Raw genomic sequence first — 21,886 nt, 5'->3', positions numbered from 1 at the left:
CTGAATGACCATGCTAATAAATATTAAATCATACCTATTAGCATTCTGGCTAGCCCTATCATTTTCTTGTTGTTTGTTTTGTTTTGGGTCTGAGGATGGAGTTGTAGATTGGCGAGGGATTCCAAGAGATTCAGGTCCCCATTACTGTTTAAGGGAGGATTCTCTTTCCTAACAAAAATAGCTTCTTTAACTTTCCTCTCAAACCATTTCTTTTCTCTGGCTCAGATCTGAACCTCAATACCTTCAAAGGAGTGGTTAGTGTCTTTGAGATGGAGATGAATAGCAGACTGGGGTCCTGAGCTGCTCTCTTGACGGTGTTGGTACATTCTCTTATGGAGTGGTGTTTAGTTTCTCTAGTGTAACACTCACTGCACTCTTCACTGCACTGAATGGAGTAGACACATTACTTTGTTTGTGTCTTGGGGTTTTGTCCTTTGGATGAACCAGTTTCTGTCTCAAAGTGTGTGTAGGTTTAAAATAGACCAGGATTTCATACTGTCTGAAAATTCACTCACCCACTGTCTAATGAATGTTTACACCTTTTATTCTAGGTTCAGATTCCCTGCTGTCCTGTTTTTTTTGGCTCTCTTAGATCAATTGAAGGCTCATTTTGGAGATCCACAAAACAACAAAAGTTATTATGGTGTTCTCAGTATGTTATATATTTGCTGTTAATGCCTCATAGAAATAAAATACCGCCCCTTTTAATAATGGAAACAGGACCATTGACTTCGCGGTTGCTGGCCCCTCCTCTGTGGTGCTTCACGATGGAGCTGAACAGTCTCGCCCACTTCAAAGTGTGATATGGTTCAGGAATGAATTTCTCATTCATTTTCCTCATAGACTTTTGGAGAAAAAAAAGAGTTCATTAGCATTGCCAACCAGCTATGTTTAACTAATATTTATAGTGTGGTTGTTTTAAGTCCAAAAAGGCAGAATTAAAATGCAAGATTTTGTGAAACGGTTTAATAATGTAGCCGATTAGCCCTGAGCTTTTAAACTTTTAATATTTATTTTTTTTCCCCAGAAAGTCTGAGAAAAATGAAAGTGAAATGAACTTTTAGAGCGAGGGTGTGGGCTGTTGAGCTCCATAGCACCATTTCTTTATTATACCTGGAGTTAGAATCTTTTGAAAAATCACAACTCAGTGCAGAGCTGTGGGTTTGAGGAAATAAACTGTTTTCTGAGGCGAGCAGAGGATTCCTCAAACATGCTGGAGTGAAACAAAATGTAGCTATGTGCAGTCTAATGATGACCATTTTGGCTCGGTTAAAAGTTCATGGAAGTCAATTTTATATCATATGCCTTTACGTTTTGTTTAGGACAAAAGACTGTTACTCACTACATAACAGAAATATAATCATCTCACTTATTTTAGTCAAAACATTTTTTCATTTCAAATTACATGTAGTTGCTAATTTACTGAAGGCAGATTTAGGTGCAGAATTGTAAGAATTAAATAATGTAAACTGTCATTTCTGTCTGCGTTTTATGTGTGTAACTGGGATGCTGGACTGTTACTAAGCAGTTATTTTAAAACCAAGTTATTATAGGCTGAGCAGGCAAACAGACAGTCTGACGCCTTCAAAAGTGTCCCCGGTTTAAATAGATGAAGACCAATATGGACCTAGACCCTCGGCTAAATCTGGGCTCGACTCCCCAGTGAAGGGAGAGCAAATGCCAGTGAAGAGTGCAACAACACACCAGAAACTGCGTTATGTTCATTTTGATAACAACGGAAAAGTGCTTTGAATGGTGGTTAAAAAATGTCTTAATAGCTTGATTTTTGAGTGCACATTTGATAGATGAATATATATTTTTTTAATTATTACTTGGTTTGGTAAATATTCATCATTTTACAGTCATCAGTAAAGGTTTGTGAAAAGAAGTAGAAAAAAAATGTCTAACTACAAAACTTTTCCCCATTCAAAATATATAATATTTAGTATGAATTGCTTAATTGCTATAGTAACAGGGGAAACCTATGAAACAGGCCTAGTTTACACATCAACATGATTGGGAAAAGACAACATTTGCATAGAATTTGGAAATGGCTTGTTCATTTGCCCGGAACACCTCCCTAAATGCCCCCTAGGGAGGTGTTTTGGGCATGTCCCACCGGGAGAAGGCCCTGGGGAAGACCCAGGACACACTGGAGGGACTATGTCTCTCTGGCCTGGGAACGCCTTGGGGTCCCAACAGAGGAGCTAGAGGACATGTCTGGGGTTGTCTTAGGGAAATCTGGGAGTCCCTGCTCAGACTGCGGCCCATCCCCAGATAAGCGGAAGAAAATGGATGGCTTGTTTATTCCTATATATGTAGAATGACATTAAAGGTACACAGTGTAATGTCGCTTTCACACAGGCCTGTCAGAATAAATACTTGATCAACTTATCGCTCAATACATGACATATGGAACAGTACTTTTTGGGGGTCAGTCTTTATTTTTTATCGTGGGACTTTTTCCTTGCAGAAGTGCTGCATTCTGCAATTTATTTATTGTAGTGTGTTGTTTAACAATATTGTACGTTCCCAATACTTTTCGGGATAAATCTGCTTTATGGTTTGGTTTCAATATTATGGTTTATGGTCTAGATTTACTTCAATAATATATCACACGTCAAATGTGCTATCGTGACAGGCCTACTTTCACGTGATGTCAGATAAATATGACTTTCTGAGTTGCACAACACCAAGTCGTTTGCTCAAGTCAGAGAAATGGGATTTCTGGAAGCAGTAGCAAATGTAGACCTAATACAGTTTTTCTTTTCTAGAATAACTTATTTATCATTTATGGTCTGTGAAGTTTCTAACATATCATTCTGCAGGAGTGGAAAGAATGTCTTTGTGCACGAGATGTGAGCAGGCTTTTAATGATATTTTCCAATCTTGACTGCTCTGCTTTTGGAGTGGTCTCGGGCTGTAACACACCATCATGATGCTCCCACGCTTCCCATGAGCCTTTGCTTCCTGTTTATGGGATATGCACAGTTTTGTTTGGTGATGTAACAGCAGCAGGTGTGTATGCATCTGCCCTATCTCAAAATACTCCTTTCCACTTGGAGCCTTACTCCTGCAGTTGTATTCCAGGGTTTCTCATAACAGTGGCTTTTCACCAACATTTACGTGAAGGAAATGGAGTAGAATAGACACTGCAATAGCTGAAGACACTGCAAGTGACTGCGAATAGTGACAGTTTCAAAGAGCGTGAATGGAGCCAAGTCCACATGTGTTTTTGATGAGAGAACAGTTAAGACATGACTCAAAAAGAACATTTTGCATAATGCTTTAAAGTGCACATGAGGGTTTTCTTGTTTTTCTAATTATGATTTGGTTTGGTGGGATCGTACCTGTGGTAAATATTTCTCATAGTTTTACATCAATTAAGTGGCAGTTTGTGGTTAAAAAAAAAAAAAAAATACAAATAGAGGAAGTATAATGGAATACCTACAGAGGGTGTAAAGTGTGGAGCCAATGTTCACATGTGGCTAGTGATGGCATACCAGAAAAGTCATTTAAAAAGAGTTTAAGGAAATGTTTGATAAACATTAAATTGCTGGATGTCTCATTGAATTTGAATCCATGTTTGATTTGAATGTCATGTTTAAAGTCATATCTGCTTCCCATGTCCACCCAGGAAGTCAAAGTTTACTCAGACTTTACTCTTTACTCTTACTTGGCCCTGGTCAGTTATGAAAATGCAAGAACTTGCTACTAAAATAAGAAGGAAGTGAAAAGACACTTTGAATGAATCATCTGGGACAACTTGGCTTTCCAAAAATAAGACATTATATTGAGCTTTACAAATTGAAAGCGGCTCAACTTGTCTCAGTGGACCATACGTTATTTAAACTCTTAAACTAGTCGTCACAAGTAACTGCAATTAAACAGAAATTGCTATTTGGATAGACAGTAAAGCTGCACCAATTAAAGTAGCTTAATGTCCCCTTTTTTATTGCTACTATTTACTACTTTTTAATAATATTAATACTACTATTAATTGGGAATTGCTAATAAGGTTCCGTTAGCTCTTTGTTATTATTGAGCTGTTCTGTCCAAGAAATTCCCCATTTGGTTCAATTAACTGTAAGTCTACATATGCAAACTATGCTGTAATTGACGTTTTTTTTATTTGTCTTTGAAAGGACTGGGTGACCGCCACAGATATCAAAGTGACGCTGAACCGACTCAACACCTTCGGAGATGAAGTCTTCAATGACCCCAAGGTCCTCAAGTCATACTACTACGCCATTTCAGACTTTGCTGTGGGGGGAAGGTAAGAGTCCGGTTAATGCATTACTTTGGTTTTGTTTGAATGGAGAGTGGGAGGTCAAAGTATTGTGTTTTCATGCCGTTGAGGAAACCACTTCCCTTTGCCTCAAAGAGAAAACCAGACTGTTATGAATGAGATGTCTTGTGTTTGTCCTAAATATTTAACCTCTGCAGTAACAGCATTTTAAAATGTACAATGTCTGCTTGGAGGGTCCATTACCTGCTTGTTTCTTTCAAGTTGATACAGCTTTGCCTAGAATATTCCACAATATGGCATGTCTATCTTGTTTTTATTTCTCCAAAACACCTAGAGCAGTGGTTCTTAACCTTGTTGGAGGTACTGAACCCCACCAGTTTCATATGCACATTCACCGAACCCTTCTTCATTGAAAAATAAAATATTTTTTTCAAATTCAAGACATATGTATGTTTTACTGAATGAACTGTGCATCAACATCACTGTGTTCAAAGAATAAAACCAATACAATGCATGAACTCACAACAAATTACATACATACCTTTTTACAAAGACATGACTTTTTTAATACTACCACACTGAAATTATTAAAATTTTTAACCTTATGTATGAACTTATTGTATTTATGCTATTATTTTTAACGTTTTAACACACACCCATCACCTAATTTCCATCAGGCTACAATAATAATGAATATTTACTGCAAATCAGTGTGACTTCTGCTGTTGCCTTTGAGAGACCAGTTCAGAAATGCATGTCTTCACCTTGGCAAGTGTCACTCTCATGTCATTTTCACAGCAAAGTCTGTTCCTTTTCTTCGTTTTTATGTCGTTTTATGTTTTTATGCCGTTCGTACGGCTCATTTAAGTTGGGCAGGTACTTCGATAGGCTCATCAAAGGGTGCATTTGTCTAATTGGGTCTGGAGACGCTTGCAGTCCGCGAATCATACGAGTCGAGTGTGTGCCTTGACCTCCGCCGAACCCCTGAGACTGACTCACCGAACCCCTAGGGTTCGATTGAACCCAGGTTAAGAACCACTGACCTAGAGTCATAAAAAAGTGTATCTGGAAAGCTTTCTAAAGGTATACATACAGACAAAACATTTTACAACAACATGTTTTTGGACCTGACTGCTCATTTCTACATCAAATTGTCAACATGATCACATAATCTCCTTCTCCCATATACCTTTCCAGTATCGTTCATTTTCCAGCCTTGGTGGATTTCCTCTGGTGTTATTCCCTGTCATTGAGCACATGCTTTTGCCCGTTTCGCTTCATTATCTCGTGTGTACCTCTTTAGAGGACTGGCCAAGGCTTGGAGCTTTTGTTTGTCAGTTTCCAGTGCTTCAGGTCGGGCATCTGGCTGTACCTCTTGAGTACTTGTTTTTCATTGCACCTCTCTGGACCTCTGACAGTTGACTCACTTCTGTCAGAGGCCCGTGTTGCCTTGATTTTAGCCTTTAACCATAGGTTCCATGGTTGGTATTGTTTGTGTTTTGATTTTGAAGTGTTTTCTAGCTCCATGTGTTGTGTAAATTGTTGTAAGCTGCTTTTAAATGTCTTTGGAAATATTAAGCCCAAACCCCCTATGACTCAAAGCATGTTCAATGCTTTTTTTGATTTTTTTCCCTTTGTGGATAATAAACTTCCTCTTTTAGCTGGATGTTTGTGACAATGCCGACAGGGATCAAAGTGAACTCTGACAGGTGCTATTTGAGCTGGCTTAGTTGGAGCGCCTCCTCCCTGGTGTAATCCCGCTTTGCTGGACAGGAATCCCAAGAATGTCAGCATGTAATGGAAATCCGCCTCACATTTTGGCCCAGGTTTAAATTCGGGTCACGTCTGGAAATGAAAATATAACCAAAACTAGGGCTACATCACTGTTTCCAATACCAAGAAGTAACATTGGTCTAGGTGTGTGTTCTTAAAGCAGAACTAAGTATCTTTAACGATAGAGCTCCCCCTGCAGCTCCCTTGTGAGAATACACAGTCAAAGAACATACCCTAAAGCACATTTTTTCTCCTTTTTCACATTTTATTGAAATAAGGCAGTATAATCACTCATAAAAACATTGCCAAATAATAAAAAAGAGACAGGTTTTCCTATGAGAATCCTGCCTGGGTTGGAGTCGGACTAACAAAGATGTTTAATAAGGTAAAACTGGTTTGTATGTTTGTTTAGTCCCCTACCAGAAATAAAAGCTGACCTGTCCTGTCTTCAGCCTGATCACAGGCTGTCAGGCTGTACAGGTAATGTGTGCGTGATAGTAAACTCTCAGCTTCTCTTTCATTAGTAATGCAACAGCAGTCTGACAATTTTATTTATATATATATATAAGTGTGTGTGTGTATTTATATATAATATATTTAAAAATATATAATTTTTACACATATTTGCAGCCAACTCGAGAAACTATGATTATCAAACACTGTTCTTAAATATAAATAAATCTATATATGTGCCACCCTTTTGAACAATTTGTGAATAAATCTCTCACGTGCTCTGAGTCATAAATCCCGTCGTTGTAGGAACCTTTGTCTAACAACCAGTTTCCATCAAGCTCTGCCAAAGACACACCGGAGACAATAAGCAGTAAACGTGTTCCATCGTGTCACAGAGGGGCTCGCCCCCCCAGGCAGAGAAGCATCTGTTTTCTCAGCACAAAGAAGTCAGCATTGTTTCATTTCTATAACAGGGCTTGAAATCCAGGCATTTAATTTGAAGGAGACCTGGGCAATACACTGTGATCTGATCCTTTCATGACATGTTCTTTTGGTGATATTTTGTGATTCATTGCATCTGTTTAAACAAAGACTCATCTCACTCTCCCACTTGCATTTCTTAAAGATAATCAGCTGTTCCATATTTGAAGCTGTGGTGTGTGTGCCACTGGTGGACAGCTCTTCAGTTTGCAGTTTTGCCTAATTCAGAGTTAATTTTATCCCCTTTTTGTCCACCTTTGGATAATTTCTTGTTTAGAACCACAGTGGAAAAGATGTAGTCCATTTTTAGACCTGGTGTACTCTAGATTACCCCCAGGACCTAGTCCGGGTTTAAATCTGGTGGTACTGAGAAAGCAAACTCTTTTCTTTGATGCTACTTGGTGTGAAAAGTGTCAGAGCCACTGTTTTAAGCTATTTAAATTACTGAATCTGAGTAAGCTCTTTTTAAAGCCACTGTGGTTATTTTAAAAAGGCTTCCTGTTATTGAAAAAATGGTAAAATGTAAAATAACACATCTGATTTTATTTTGGATTACTTAAAGGTACAGAATGAAACTTTCTGGGCTCGGCCTGTCATCTGTGTTCATGGAAATGAAAAGTTACAACTCATCTATCACCATTGAGAATATTCTGAAGTGGTGTTATGCCAAACTGTTTATAATTATAATTTCATTATCAAATTTTTGTATGTATGTTTACAGGTGTAAGTGCAATGGCCATGCCAGTGAGTGTGTCAAGAACAGCGGGGGTAGTCTCGTGTGTAACTGCAAGCACAACACAGAGGGAACAGACTGTGAGCGCTGCAAACCCTTCTACAACGACCGGCCGTGGAGACGAGCCACTGCCGACAACGCTAACGAGTGTCTGTGTGAGTACCACGTCTCAAAGGCCTGTGCTCTGACTAATGCTTACGTGCAGTCACAGTCAGTGTTCAGTTCCTTGTGTCTGCTGTATAATTATAATCTTTGACACTGTGGATCATGATGTTATAATTTGGCTATTTTAAATTGCAGTATTAATCTAAAACTACTTAATAAAAGAAACAAGTCCACTGACCTCCGCTTTAGAAAGCTTTGTTGCCCAATGGGAGCTGACGTCGCCATAAACGTCATCACAACAAAGAGTCAGTGCCTTCAATGGACAGCTGCACATCACGTTAGAGCATAGCAGATTTTTTTTCATTTGTACTTAAATAACAATGTGACATTGACGAATCCTATATGTATCACCGATTGAGAAAATAAAATTGGAGAATAAAATACAGAGAAGTGTGCAAAAACCGGGGACGGTGAAAACTAGAGTTGATTGGCATTATGGCATCTTAAAGATTTAAGATCATTCAGATATGCACGAATCACTCCAAATAACACTTTGAGATTGTAAATGTTGAGGGGAAACAAAAACTTGATTTTGCAGAATAGTTCTGCTTTAATAATTGGCCTTAAATAGCTCTTTTTTCCCCAAACACTTCAAATGCATCTCTCAGGTTTTTTTCTAAATGAATCCTTAATTGTAAATATTTAATATTAGTTTACATCAGTCAAGTGGCAGTTTGTAAAGAAAAACAAACATGTACTTAACAAAATAAAGCTGTTGTCATAAATGTGAGCACAGGTAACACCACAGCCAGGACCCGTCTGTCAGATGTTTTGCTACTTTAAAATATATTACACTATTTTCTGATCTATGCTACATCCTTGTTTCCTTTTTAAAAACATACCTGGAGTTATGTTTTATTCACATGTGTAACACACAAACCCTGCATATTTAGGCAGAGTTCTTCTCTCAAACTGAAAACACTTTGTTGCACCTTGTGATGTCATGTGGTAATACAGGAAGTGCTCCATTGTGTTTTTAAACTCCATGCACCTAAACTTACACTTATTTGGATGATTTCAGCCCTGGAATGTCCAGTCTTTTCTGAACTAAAGGTGAAAGGAGCTGTTAACTTGAAAACTACCACTTCATGACATCACAAGATGGAACAGAGCATTTTGAGCTTTGGAGATGTAGACCGATAATAATAAAGTGTTACTCAAACACATGTGAATGAAACAAAACACAACTCTGGATGTGTTTTTGAGGAGGGAACAGCATTAGGACATGGCTTAAAGCTCAAAAGAGTCAATTTTGTGTAATATAAGACCTATAAATTAGACGAGTGTTGTCCCTTGTTTACAGCATAACTAGGTAACAGTTATTGAATAACGTCTATGTTTGTTACATCTGCTGTCCATGTCCAACCAGCAATATGCATTTTAAAGACACTGCTTGTCTCCTAGGAGATGTTTATTGCGTTTGTTCCGCAGTATACCATTGAACTTATCTGTTTCCATGGAGACAAACAGGTGACACCACCAGGCCCAGTTACAGATCAGATCTGTGGGTAGGCTTGGTCAAAGTAAGAATGCATTTAAAATGTTTAAAGGGCAATAAAAACCTGTAATTTGATAAATGATGAGGCAGATGCATTTAATGCCATAGAGTGGAAAATTCCAGGGACATGTCCTGAAAAGGTCCTGGTGCACCTGTAATCTTAGTAGTTTGAGTTGATATGTGTTAATGACCTGTGTTTTTTTTCAGCCTGTAACTGTAATGGAAAGAGTTCCGAGTGCTACTTTGACGCAGAGCTGTACCGAGCCACGGGCCATGGAGGACACTGCCTGAACTGTGCCGACAGCACCGACGGACCCAACTGTGAACGCTGCCTGGACAACTACCACCGCGACCACACCGGGAGTCGCTGCCTGCCCTGCGGCTGCAACTCCATCGGTAGACCTTGCTCAAGCTTAATACATTGATGCACAAAAAAAATTAAACCTTAATATGACCTATTGTGCTTGTGACTGATATACAGCTATAATCTATGACACCTGCGATCATTATGTCATAATTTGCACATTTTAAATGGCAATATTCATCTAAAATGACTTAATAAAAGAAACAAATCCGCTGAGTTCCATGTTATTAAAATGCGGCGCCGAGTCGGAGCTGACTTCGCTGTAAATGTCATCACAACAAAGACTCGGTGTTTCTGATGGACAGCTGCAGAGCATGCTAGCAAGCAACGGGTTTTTTTCTTATTTGTACCAAAATGACTATGCAATGCCGCAGAATTGTACACGTATCACTGATTAAGAAAATACAATTGGAGAACAAAGTACATGTCTGGTGGTGGTGAAAACGGGAAATGATTGGCAACATGGCACCTTAAAAATAAGAGATTAAAGATTGTGCAAACATGCACAAATCACTCCAAATACAATTTTGAGAGGGTAAATAACAACGGGAAACACCTATAACACCTAAAACAGGGTTAAAATCTCTATGATTTTGCTCTTTTGGTCTCAGCGTGTAGTCACAGCTCCCTTCACCTTTGCATTGTGCCTGACATAGTTATCTTTTGTACTTTTACTTGAGATATAGAGTTGAGTAAATACTAGTAAACACCCTTACTAAACCTGTAGCATAAACCCATAACCTCCTTGAGACACACATTGGTATTTAGAGATGAAATATGTATTATATATGATCTTTGTTTGTTGCTCCTCAGGTTCCGAGTCTCCACAGTGCGATGACAGAGGAGTGTGCTCCTGTAAGCCTGGAGTGACAGGGGAGAAGTGTGATCGATGCCAACCAGGTTTCCACAGCCTCACCGAGGCCGGCTGCAGGTAAACGGCACCATCTTGTGGAGACAAACGTGTTCTTACCATTATAGTTCATTAAACATGTGGTGGCTTGGAATATCTCCATGTTTTCATCAGTTGGAATTCAGTTCCAGGTGCAGAGCAGTGGTGTCATGATACTAAAATTTCATCCAATGCTTGATACGCATTACTGTAGAATGTTATAGAATGTAATTTTCATTTAGAAAATAATAGTATTAAAACTGTTCAGGAAAGCTCAGATTTTGGACTGTTAATGTGAATTTTTAAATTAATTTGCTTATTTTTTGCAGTATCGACACTTGCTCAAATTAGCATCTAGAATCAGAATCAGAAGACTTTTATTGCCATCGTTTGTGAACACAGTTCACAAACTTGGAACTTACTTCGGTGATAAAGTGCAACATAAAACAAACTGAATAAATACAAATACAAATAACGGCATGCACAAAGTTATAAAAATATATGCTTAAAAAAATAAAATACTTATAGGTAGAAAATATATACAACAGCAGCATCAGAACAACAGTGCAAACATGACTTATTAAAGTGACCGGTGTTATAAAGTGTCCAGTTTAGTGCAGATATTATAAAGTGTTCATGAGACAAACAGCAGAGGGGAAGAAACTTCTTATGACGAGAGGTTCTGGTCCCAATGGACCGTAGCCTCCTGCCAGAGGGAAGTGGCTCAAATAGTCCATGTCCAGGGTGACCTGGAGCAGAGCAGGGGGGATGGTGTTGAACACAGAGCTGAAGTCCACAAACAGGATCCTGGCGTAGGTTCCCGGGGAGTCCAGATGCTGGAGGATGAAGTGAAGGGCCAGGTTAATGGCATCGTCTACAGACCGATTGGCTCTGTAGGCAAACTGCAGAGGGTCCAGGAGGAGGGAGGTGAAGAACTTGAGGTGGTGCAGGACCAGGCGCTCAAATGACTTCATGACTACAGACGTCAGCGCCACAGGTCTGTAGTCATTAAGTCCAGTGATCCTGGGCTTCTTGGGGACGGGGACAATGGTGGACAGCTTGAAGCAGGCTGGGACGTGACATGACTCCAGGGAGGTGTTAAAAATGTCCGTGAAGACAGGAGCCAGTTCCTCAGCACAGTGTCTAAGGGTGGAAGGAGAGACACCGTCTGGGCCCACGGCCTTACGGGGATTCTGCTTCCTGAAAAGCTTAGTCACATGCTGCTCCAAAACTGTGAGGGCAGTGGGGGAGGAGGGGGGGTCTGAGGTGGGTTTGGCTGTAATGTCCATGGTAGTGAGGGAGGAGGGGGAGGGGTGTGAGACTTCAAACCTCGCATAAAAGCTGTTTAACTTTTCTGCTAGTTGTTTGTTGTCCACGGCGGGAGGGGCTTTGGGCCTGTAGTTGGTGATTTGCCTAAGCCCTCTCCAGACAGAAGCAGAGTCGTTGGTGGAGAAATGCTGCCCCAGATGTGTATTGTACTTTGCTATCTAGTTTTAGGTATTAGTTTAATATTGATTAGCATCTGTTTTTGGTACTTTTGACAGCCCTAGTAGAGAGGCGTCTGAATGTCACTCCTTTGTACCAGTGATCTTGGCAGATCCAGAAGGACGTCTCCTTGTGTGTTTTATACAGATTGATGTCAGTTTGGTCCCATGCCCTCTGGTGTGTCTCAAGCCTGAACAAACATAAAATTTCATCTGCAAAAAATTATTTATTTTGGGTTCTGTATTTTCACAGTAGTATTGCATAGTGCACAATAGTGCATAATATTATGAATAGCTATTTATTATTATTATTAACATGTAAAATCAAGACAAATATACATAGGGTGTTGCTGTGTATAGTAGGGCTGGGTTTGACTGTGTTCTCTTCCAGGCCGTGCTCCTGCTCTCCGTCAGGCAGTACCCAAGAGTGCGATGTTCACACAGGCCAGTGCCGCTGCAAAGACTATGTGGAAGGTTTCACCTGTGACAGGTAGATCACAAATCATCTATCATAAATGTAAAACAGATACCAAAATTTTTACACATGTGGGTAAACTGTTGTAGTGTGCCAAACTCAGCAGCAGGAACAATAGTAACTTTGTTTTGTAAGTGCAAAGTGGCTAGAAGTAGAATATTGACTTTAAATCTTCCACTAAAGGTGGTTAGAGTAGCCGAAAATTATACTCAAGTAAGAGTAACGTTACTTCAAAATAATATTACTCAAGTAGAAGTACAAAGTTATGATCTAAGAAATTACTCAAGGAAGAGTAAAAGAGTAACTGTCTGATATGATTTGATGTTGATGTAATTGGAAGGAAATCTGATATTTCAAAAAATCTGGTATTTTCAAAGAATAGACACAAAAATGAGACAAACTACATTATATCTGATGGACCAGTGCAAGAAACTGAAATATTCAAATCATGTAATACTGTCACATAAAGCTTTTGTCACATGTAGACTCACTCACAGAGAGAAGAGGAACCAAACCTTTTGCTCAAGAGTACTGTTACTTCAATAAAAAAAATATAGTAGGAAGTAAAGTATGCTGCTTTAAAAGAACTGTGAAAAGTTGTTGTTTTTTTTACTAGTATATTTTTTAAAGTATATTTTTTTACTAGTACTACCCCCCTCTGACAGTGATTCTAACTAAAGAATGAACTTCACCTGAGTTTGTTTGACTTGTATTAGAGAGTAATAAGCAGTTGTACAATCACTAAACATGTTTTTGGTTTGGCAGATGTAAACTGGGCTACTTTAATCTGGACCACAACAACCCACAGGGCTGTACCCCCTGCTTCTGTTTCCAGCACTCGTCAGTGTGTGACAGCGCTGAGGGCTACAGCATCCACACCATCTCCTCCACCTTTGACACAGGTACATGGGTCTGTCCTTGCTCACTGGGAGGATGCCACAGTGTTTAGTTCATGTCACATCACATTCTAAACTACATGTTCGGTTGTTAAAAGTGCATTTTACAGATTAATATATTTTTACAATTCTGACTTATTTTGGTGGGACAGCGCCTGAGATACACATTCATCATCATTTTACACCAGTCATGTGGCAGTTTTGAAGAAAAGGAAAAACAAAAAGTTGTAAAATACAGGAGCAGTGAGTTCTAAAATGAGAATATGTTAATATGACCAAATATTAGATCACTACAGGGATCCGATGGAGTTTAAATCTGTCAAATGGACAAATTGTTGTAGGAGTGAAGATGTTTCACTGCTCATCCAAGCTGCTTCTTCAGTTTTGGTCAGATTACGCGTGACACTGCCTTATATGTATCTGAAGGGAGGGGCTAACTACACTGAAACGAAGCGTCTTCACTCCTACAACAATTTGTCCAGTTGACAGATTTAAACTTTGTCTTTTGCTATACCCTCTCCTACTGTTTAGCTTCAAACAGTCTCTGTCTGAACCTCCTGATGAAGATGTGTTAGAGGACAAAGTCTTTATTTCTGCGGTTTGTTGAACTCAGATGATGTTAACAATCCCATAGTTTGAAAGTGAGCTGGATGGCAGGTCTGAATACTACCATAGAGTTTTTATATCTGTGCCCCTACATAAGACTTGCTCCTTCACCTTTTCATAGAGTATACACAATATAGTAATTACTGTGACAAGCCCCATTAATGAGAGTAAACAACTTTATTCTACTTTTTATTTATTGGAGCTGGTTGTCATGACGGGCCTTTGCGACTTTGATGTGAGGTGCTGTAGTTTTTAGCTTCAGTGCTGTTTTGTGTTGTTCTCTATTCACATGTGTCAACAAAGCCTAAAGGTATTTTTTACTATTTTAACTTGTACTAGGAAACGTCTAGGTCTAGGAAGATGCATCATTTTTCTTGTTTGTGTGACAGACACGGAGGAGTGGGTTGCTCAGCAGAGAGATGGCTTTGCTGTCCCTGTGCAGTGGACCAGTGGTCAGGAGATCTCTCTCATGTCTGAAGACTACTTTCCCATGTACTTTATGGCACCAGGTAAATTCAAAAAGTTGTAACAGGAAAATGTGTTTAAATGCAAGTCCATGTTACTTTTGAATGTTACATAAAATTGAATCAACTTGGTGTCTGGAGATAAATATTTTTTGACAGTGCAAATGCCTGAAAGTGCCTTTTCATAGTGCTCCTTAGTGATGGGACTTTCAACTCTTTTATGGGATCTGAATCTGGGATCCGTTCAAAATACTAGCTCTTTTATGATTTATTTATGACAGATGCCAGTGTGAGAACTCATTTTTAACAACTAAGGCTAACTCAACTAAGGCATTTACTCAGACTGAACAGAGACTCATGAAATTCCACTGTTCAGTCAGTGCCCTGCAATCAGTTACATTTCCTTAACAACTATTGTTAACTTCTTTTTTTCCCCTTCTTTTAGATAAATTTTTGGGGGACCAGCTGCCAAGCTACGGGCAGAACCTGAGCCTGAGTTTTCGGGTGGACCGCCGAGACACCAGACTGTCGGCTGAAGATCTGGTCCTGGAGGGGGCTGGTTTGAGAGTGGCTGTACCTCTGATCGCTCAGGGAAATGCTTATCCCACTGAGCACATGCAGACTTATGTCTTTAGGTGGGCACACAGGCAACAAGTTTGAAAAGCGATTCAAAGCAAGGCCAAATGCGAACTTGAGTAATAACATTATTCTTAAGTACAAAGTAATGGTCCAAGAAAGAGAGTATTTGGGAAAAGTAGGAGTAATTTAAAAAGTAAGTGATTTATAATTTAAATTTAATGTAATTGGAAGGATAAAACATTAAATAATGCACAAAGGATAGACACAAAACTTAGGAAAACTAAATCATATCTGAAAGAGTGCCACAAGAAACACTACTGTTCAAATGTTTGTCACTTGTAGTCTCACTCACAATGGAAAGAGTAACTAAAAACAGTATTGTACCGTCACTACAGAAATTACTCAAGTACGAGTAACGGTATTCTGCTAGAAAAAAAGTTTAAAAAGTGATTCAAGTACCGGTAAATGTAACTGAGTAGTACCCGCTGTTCACTGTGTTTCAGGCTTCATGACAGTGCAGATTATCCCTGGAGGCCCGCTATCAGTCACTCGGATTTTCAGCGACTGCTTCACAACTTGACAAGCATAAAAATCCGAGGAACGTACAGCGACAAGAGTAAGTATTGATCAAAATGTTTCCTCAAATTTACAAAGTTTGACATGGCTTATTTGCATATAAGCCATGTCAAACATATTTCAGTTCAAAACTTTTGCCTTTAGCCAGTTCATGTTAAATTGTACCATAGATCTCCAGCTTTCCCTGCACTTCTATTTTAAACTATTAATTAGTTGCCATGTTTCCATGGTTGCCATGGTTGTGGTTGGCAACTCTTGTGGCTGACTGGCTGACACACTGAACAATTTTTTAACTTAAACTCTAAACAAACAAACAAACAAAAAATCTTAAAATTTTAACTTGATAATTTGGGATTTGCACTGTGGTTCTGCCCATACTCTCTCTGTATTTTGTATTATATTCAAATACAAGATATAGACAAAGTATATTTTATTTACCTTATTTTAACACACATTCTTATTCAGTGTTGTTTATACATACACACACACACACACACACTCTCATGTCATTCTGCTGCTCTGCTCTCATGTCTGACCTGAGGTACGGGTTTCCACCTCTGGGCCAGGGAGGCAGCGGGCCGGGGAGCGGGCCGGGGAGCGGGCCGGGGAGCGGGCCGGGGAGCGGGCCGGGGAGCGGGCCGGGGAGCGGGCCGGGGAGCGGGCCGGGGAGCGGGCCGGGGAGCGGGCGAGGGCTGTGCTCTGCGACGGGGAGGGCTTCTGCACGGTGCACCAATATCCTGCTGCAAAATCTTTAATTTAGTCTTAAATTATCCTCTATACCAATAGTTCATATACACACGTTTAACAGCACACCTCATATTTACAAAGTCTCCACACTCTCAGCTAGATAATCTACTGCTGCACCTACTGCTGCACCTACTGCTGCACCTACTGCTGCACCTACTGCTGCACCTACTGCTGCACCTACTGCTGCACCTACGGCTGCGTGAGACCAGGGGCAGGATACGGCCCATTGTCTCCATAATCTAGTACAGGCAGAAAGGTGCTTCGATGATTTTTATTTTTTTTTTTCTTCAATGCGATACATGATTTGTTTCGATCATAAAATGACTTATAAGGCACATTGTAATGAGGTTTATTTACTTGTCTAATTAAAGTATAACTAAAAACTTAAGTTTTTATTTTATATTTTTATGAACATTTGAATTTCAAAATATTTCATTTTCTAAACATATTTAATATTTTTAAATATATTTCTGTAAATAAATAACCCAGTTAGGTTGGTGGGATGTTAATGCCCTTTTCTACTTAAATCACATACACTCAATGGAAATAGATATGTTTCTTGATGATGACAGCTCCCACCACGTGGATCTGGATGTGGAAGGGTGTAAACAACTGGAAGAAAACATTTGTTCAAATGCAGCAAAATATAATATAATAATAATAATACATTTTATTTATAACGCACTTTACATTCGAACAACAAATCTCAAAGTGCTACAGTAAAAAGACATTAAAAACAGAAGACAATTAACATTATATACAATATATGCTACATGTTTTATATGGACAATCATTTCACTTCCAAATACCAAAGTAACTATAGGAAAGTTCACTGTCCCTCCTCCTTTAGCTCTCGTCTGTATCACCTCTTCTTCCTTTCCAGCGCTAGCCCAGTGTTTTCATATCCCTCTTCTATTCTCCTCTGCCCCTTCAGGAGTTTTTTATTGTGATATCAGCAGTTTTACTTTGCATTAGACACTTTAAAACGCTGGTGTCATAACATGATTGGCCTCTAACAGGCTCATAATAAAGGTAAAAAGATCACACTATTTCATCAGGTGAAAAAACAGCTGATTGTGCACGTGGGTGCAGTTGACACCAGAATGGTGGATCAGTGGACCTCTTCCTACCATAGACAGAAGGAAGATGAACAAATTTACCCGGCTGCTTCAGCTGAACACATGGCTGTTCAACGAATGTGTAGCCAGAGGACTGCACTACATTGAGAACTTTGATCTATTCTGGAAACGAGAGGACCTGTTCAAGGGAAATGGCCCACACCTGAGCAGAGGTGGAGTAAGAGTGTTGACGGATAACCTCCTCCACGCTCTGAGAAACCGGCCTGGACAGGGTCCTGGGCCAGTGAGAGAAAAGAGGAATGAGAGAAGCATTCCTGCTGCACCAACCAGAGACCAAGCCAATGTGTCAGCACCACCAGCAGCACCACAACTACAACCACCACCTCCCCCAGCGAAGGAGTCACCACCAGCAGCACAACCATCTCCCCCAGCGAAGGATTCAGCAGCACCACCACCTTCAAAAGTGAAGGATGCATCTCCAGCGTCACTTCCCTCAGGGCCCACATCACAGGCCTTGAACCTGTCTGTGACAGCCCCAGCAGAGGTTTCAGTCACAACAGCACCCACATTACCTCCCCTGCCCCACAGACCAACCCTGGGTCTCCTTTGCTACATCCACTCCCTCTAGGGACTCCTCACTCTCCTTTTCCTCCCCACCTTCAACCTATGGCCCTTCCCGACCATCTAGAAAGTCTCATCAGATCAGGAATTAAGATGGCTCCCCTCACACCTAATATAGAGCGATCGAGAGTTCTGGCATCAACTATGCTGAACTCTTCCCCGTACCCACCTATGCCCCCACGTCTTTCACCCAAACTCCCCCCTGCTCCGCCTCCTCGGCCCTCACCTGGTCCCTCACCCAAACTCCCCCCTGCTCCTCTTTGGCTCTCACCTGGTCCCTCACCCAAACTCCCCCCTGCTCTCTCACCTGGTCCCTCACCCAAACTCCCCCCTCCTCGCCCTTCCCTGCCTTCCCCCAGAGCTGTTATCAACAAGAGCTAGGACACACAGGGCCTCTGCTGTCTCAGGACATACAGTCATGATAAAAATAATATCATGCTGAGGCCCTGTGATGGAGCTATATCTACAGTTACACCCCGTAGACTGGTTAACAGAAGGACAGTTACACTGTCCAATCAGAGACATTTAGTTCACATTCCCTGTAAGACGATAACATCCAGTCCTACTGAAACTAATCTGAAACTTGCTGTGCTCAATGTCAGATCTTTATGTAACAAGTCCTTTTTAATTAATGATTTTATTTCTTCTTTTAATCTTGATTTTATGTTTTTAACTGAAACATGGCTTGACAAAAACACAGGTAATGCAATTCTAGTGGAATCAACTCCACCCAACTTCAAATTTGAATCTGAAACACGAGTAAACAAAAAGGGTGGAGGTGTGTGTGCATTTTTTAGAGATAATTTAGTGACTCACAGATTGTCATTTGGGGTGTTTTCATCTTTTGAGTATGTTTCATTCAAAATGGAGCTAAAACAATCCCCCTCCATACTCTACTTAGTCACATACAAACCTCCCCAGCACTGTCTGAGTATTATTGATGATTTTACTGAGATGCTTTAAGTCGTATGCACAGACTTTGATGGTTTAGTCGTTACAGGTGATTTTAATGTACATGTGGATAATGTGTTTGACAGAAACACTAAAGAGCTCAGTTCTGTCCTTGAAACCTTTGGTCTGACTCAGCATGTCAGCGAGCCCACCCACAACAGAGGACACGCTCTGGACCTGCTCATTACAAAAGGAGTAAATATTTCAAATGTCAATGTGGTGGATGTTGCTCTGTCTGATCATTTCTGTGTCTTCTTTGACCTGTCTGTTATTCCCAAACCAGCGGCTGGTCCTGCAGTTGTTCGAAGGAGACACATAAATGATAAAACAGGTGCACTGTTCATGGACATGATACACTTTGAAAATGCCTCATGTTCTAATGTTGATGATTTGTTGAACTCTGTAACTTCAAGTGTTTTGAATGTTCTGGAAAACATTGCCCCGATGAAGGTTAAAATGGTTAAAGATAAGCAGAAAGCGCCATGGAGGAATGATGACTCGGTCAGGGCACAGAAAAGGGAGTGCCGGAGGGCCGAGCAGGAATGGCGCAAGTCAAAGCTCCAGTTTCATTATGAAATTTACAGAGAAAAGATGCACATGTACAACCACAGTTTATGTAGACTAAGGCAAAGGTATTTTTCTGACATTATTGGAAGTTGTAGTAACAACTCTCGTGTCCTGTTTGCAACGGTAAACAGATTAACAAACCCCCCAGCTCCACTGCCGTTAGAACTAATTTCCACATCTAAGTGCAATGAGTTTGCAGTGTTCTTTAATGACAAGGTTCAGGGCATTAAAAATGCCATAAATTCCACAACGCAAATAACACCTCAGCAGCCACCTAGACACTTAGAACTGACTCACTTTGCACCTGTAACTGACAAAACTGTCCAAGAGATTGTCACCAGTCTGAGTTCATCTACATGCTGCCTCGATGTGTTACCCACTAAATTTCTAAAGTCTGTGCTCAACAGTTTGCTATCACCACTCACTCACATAGTTAATATATCACTTCAATCTGGAACATTCCCAAGAGCTTTGAAAACTGTGGTTATCAAGCCTCTCCTAAAGAAGAGCAGTCTTGATGCTACAATATTGAACAATTATCGACCAATCTCAAATCTGCCGTTTTTAGGCAAAGTCCTCGAAAAAGTTGTTTACCAACAGCTTATTAACTTCCTCGAAATGAACAACTCCTTTGATGTCTTCCAATCAGGTTTTAGATCCCACCACAGCACTGAGACTGCTCTTATCAAGGTGACAAATGACATCCGCCTGAACACTGATGCAGGCAAAGTCTCAGTCTTGATCCTGTTAGATCTGAGTGCTGCCTTTGACACTGTGGATCATGGGATCCTCTTACAGAGACTAGAGGACTGGGTGGGCATCTCTGGTACGGCACTAAACTGGTTCAAGTCCTGTTTAGAAAACAGGGAGTACTTTGTTGAAATTGGAAAAAGTATATCAGATAAAATGTCCCTGACCTGTGGGGTACCCCAGGGTTCAATCCTGGGACCCCTGCTGTTCAATCTCTACATGCTGCCATTAGGCCAGTTAATACGCAGCTATAATGTGTCTTACCACAATTATGCAGATGACACTCAGATCTATGTTTCACTAGCAGCAGGTGAATATGGACCAGTGGATTCACTCTGCCACTGCATCCAACAGATCAGTGTGTGGATCCAAAACAACTTTCTTCTGCTAAACTCAGACAAGACTGAAGTCATCATCTTTGGCCCACAGAAACATAGAGAAAGTGTCAGCAGTCACCTCCAGTCTCTCTCTCTAAAACCTTCAAATCAGGCTAGAAATCTAGGGGTAACAATGGACTCAGACTTGAACTTTAACAGCCACATCAAATCAATAACATCTGCAGCTTTTTACCACCTAAAAAACATTGCAAAAATCAAAGGTATACTGTCAAAGCCAGACTTAGAGAGACTTATCCATGCATTTGTCTCCAGTAGGTTAGACTACTGTAACGGCCTGCTCAATGGCCTCTCCAAACGAGCCTTAACACAGCTGCAGTACATCCAGAACGCTGCTGCTCGGGTCCTGACTAGAACCAGGAAGTATGAGCACATAAGTCCTGTGCTCAGGTCTCTGCACTGGCTTCCTGTAGCTCAAAGAATAGACTTTAAAGCAGCTCTGCTTGTGTATAAGTCTCTCCATGGCCTAGGTCCAAAGTACATCTCCGACATGTTAGTGCCATATGAACCATCTCGCAATTTGAGGACTTCAGGAACCGGCCTCCTGCTGGTGCCCAGAGTCAGGACTAAACATGGGGAATCAGCGTTTAAGTTTTATGCAGCTAAAACCTGGAACAGTCTTCCTGAAGATGTGAGACAGGCCTCTGCTTTGACAATGTTTAATCCAGGCTCAAAACGGCTCTGTTCAGCTGTGCATATGACTGAAAGGTTTTTATTCTGCACTCTTCTCTTTTAATGTTAATTTTATGATGATTATTTGTGATTATTTATCTTTTGATTTGTGTGATTTTAATGTCTTTCTTATTCTGTAAAGCACTTTGAATTACCTTGTGTACGAATTGTGCTATACAAATAAACTTGCCTTGCCTTGAAATGTGTTATATTCTGTTCCATTATTCATTTTGTTAAATGTTTAATTCTTAACTAAGTTTTGTAGGTTTGTAACTTTGTCAGCCTAAAATTACTGTATAATGTTTAGCTTCAGAACATAGTCATTATGCACCTCCGTAGAATAATTAATATCACAAAAGATGTGGTGCAAATCCAAAACAAATGATTAAAAGGTTCAACATTTGTGGATGACAAGTTTGT

The 21,886-nt window shown here is 40.2% G+C and overlaps 1 protein-coding gene across 1 annotated transcript in view; it reads left to right on the top strand.

Moving 5' to 3' along the window:
* Positions 1-21,886, top strand: part of lamc1 (laminin, gamma 1) — a 76,402-nt gene that overhangs the window by 20,753 nt on the left and 33,763 nt on the right. The window contains exons 3-11 of the mRNA XM_033981962.2: positions 4,146-4,276; positions 7,677-7,843; positions 9,559-9,747; positions 10,529-10,646; positions 12,480-12,578; positions 13,329-13,465; positions 14,455-14,574; positions 14,975-15,164; positions 15,612-15,724. Coding sequence (XP_033837853.2) covers positions 4,146-4,276; positions 7,677-7,843; positions 9,559-9,747; positions 10,529-10,646; positions 12,480-12,578; positions 13,329-13,465; positions 14,455-14,574; positions 14,975-15,164; positions 15,612-15,724 — 1,264 coding nt within the window. The remainder of the gene's footprint in view (positions 1-4,145; positions 4,277-7,676; positions 7,844-9,558; positions 9,748-10,528; positions 10,647-12,479; positions 12,579-13,328; positions 13,466-14,454; positions 14,575-14,974; positions 15,165-15,611; positions 15,725-21,886) is intronic.

This window comes from Periophthalmus magnuspinnatus, chromosome 17 (genome assembly GCF_009829125.3).
Source record: "Periophthalmus magnuspinnatus isolate fPerMag1 chromosome 17, fPerMag1.2.pri, whole genome shotgun sequence".
Taxonomy (NCBI): Eukaryota; Metazoa; Chordata; class Actinopteri; order Gobiiformes; family Gobiidae; genus Periophthalmus; species Periophthalmus magnuspinnatus.
Note: the sequence above shows the minus strand (reverse complement) of the source record. Positions and strands in the feature narration are given on the sequence as shown.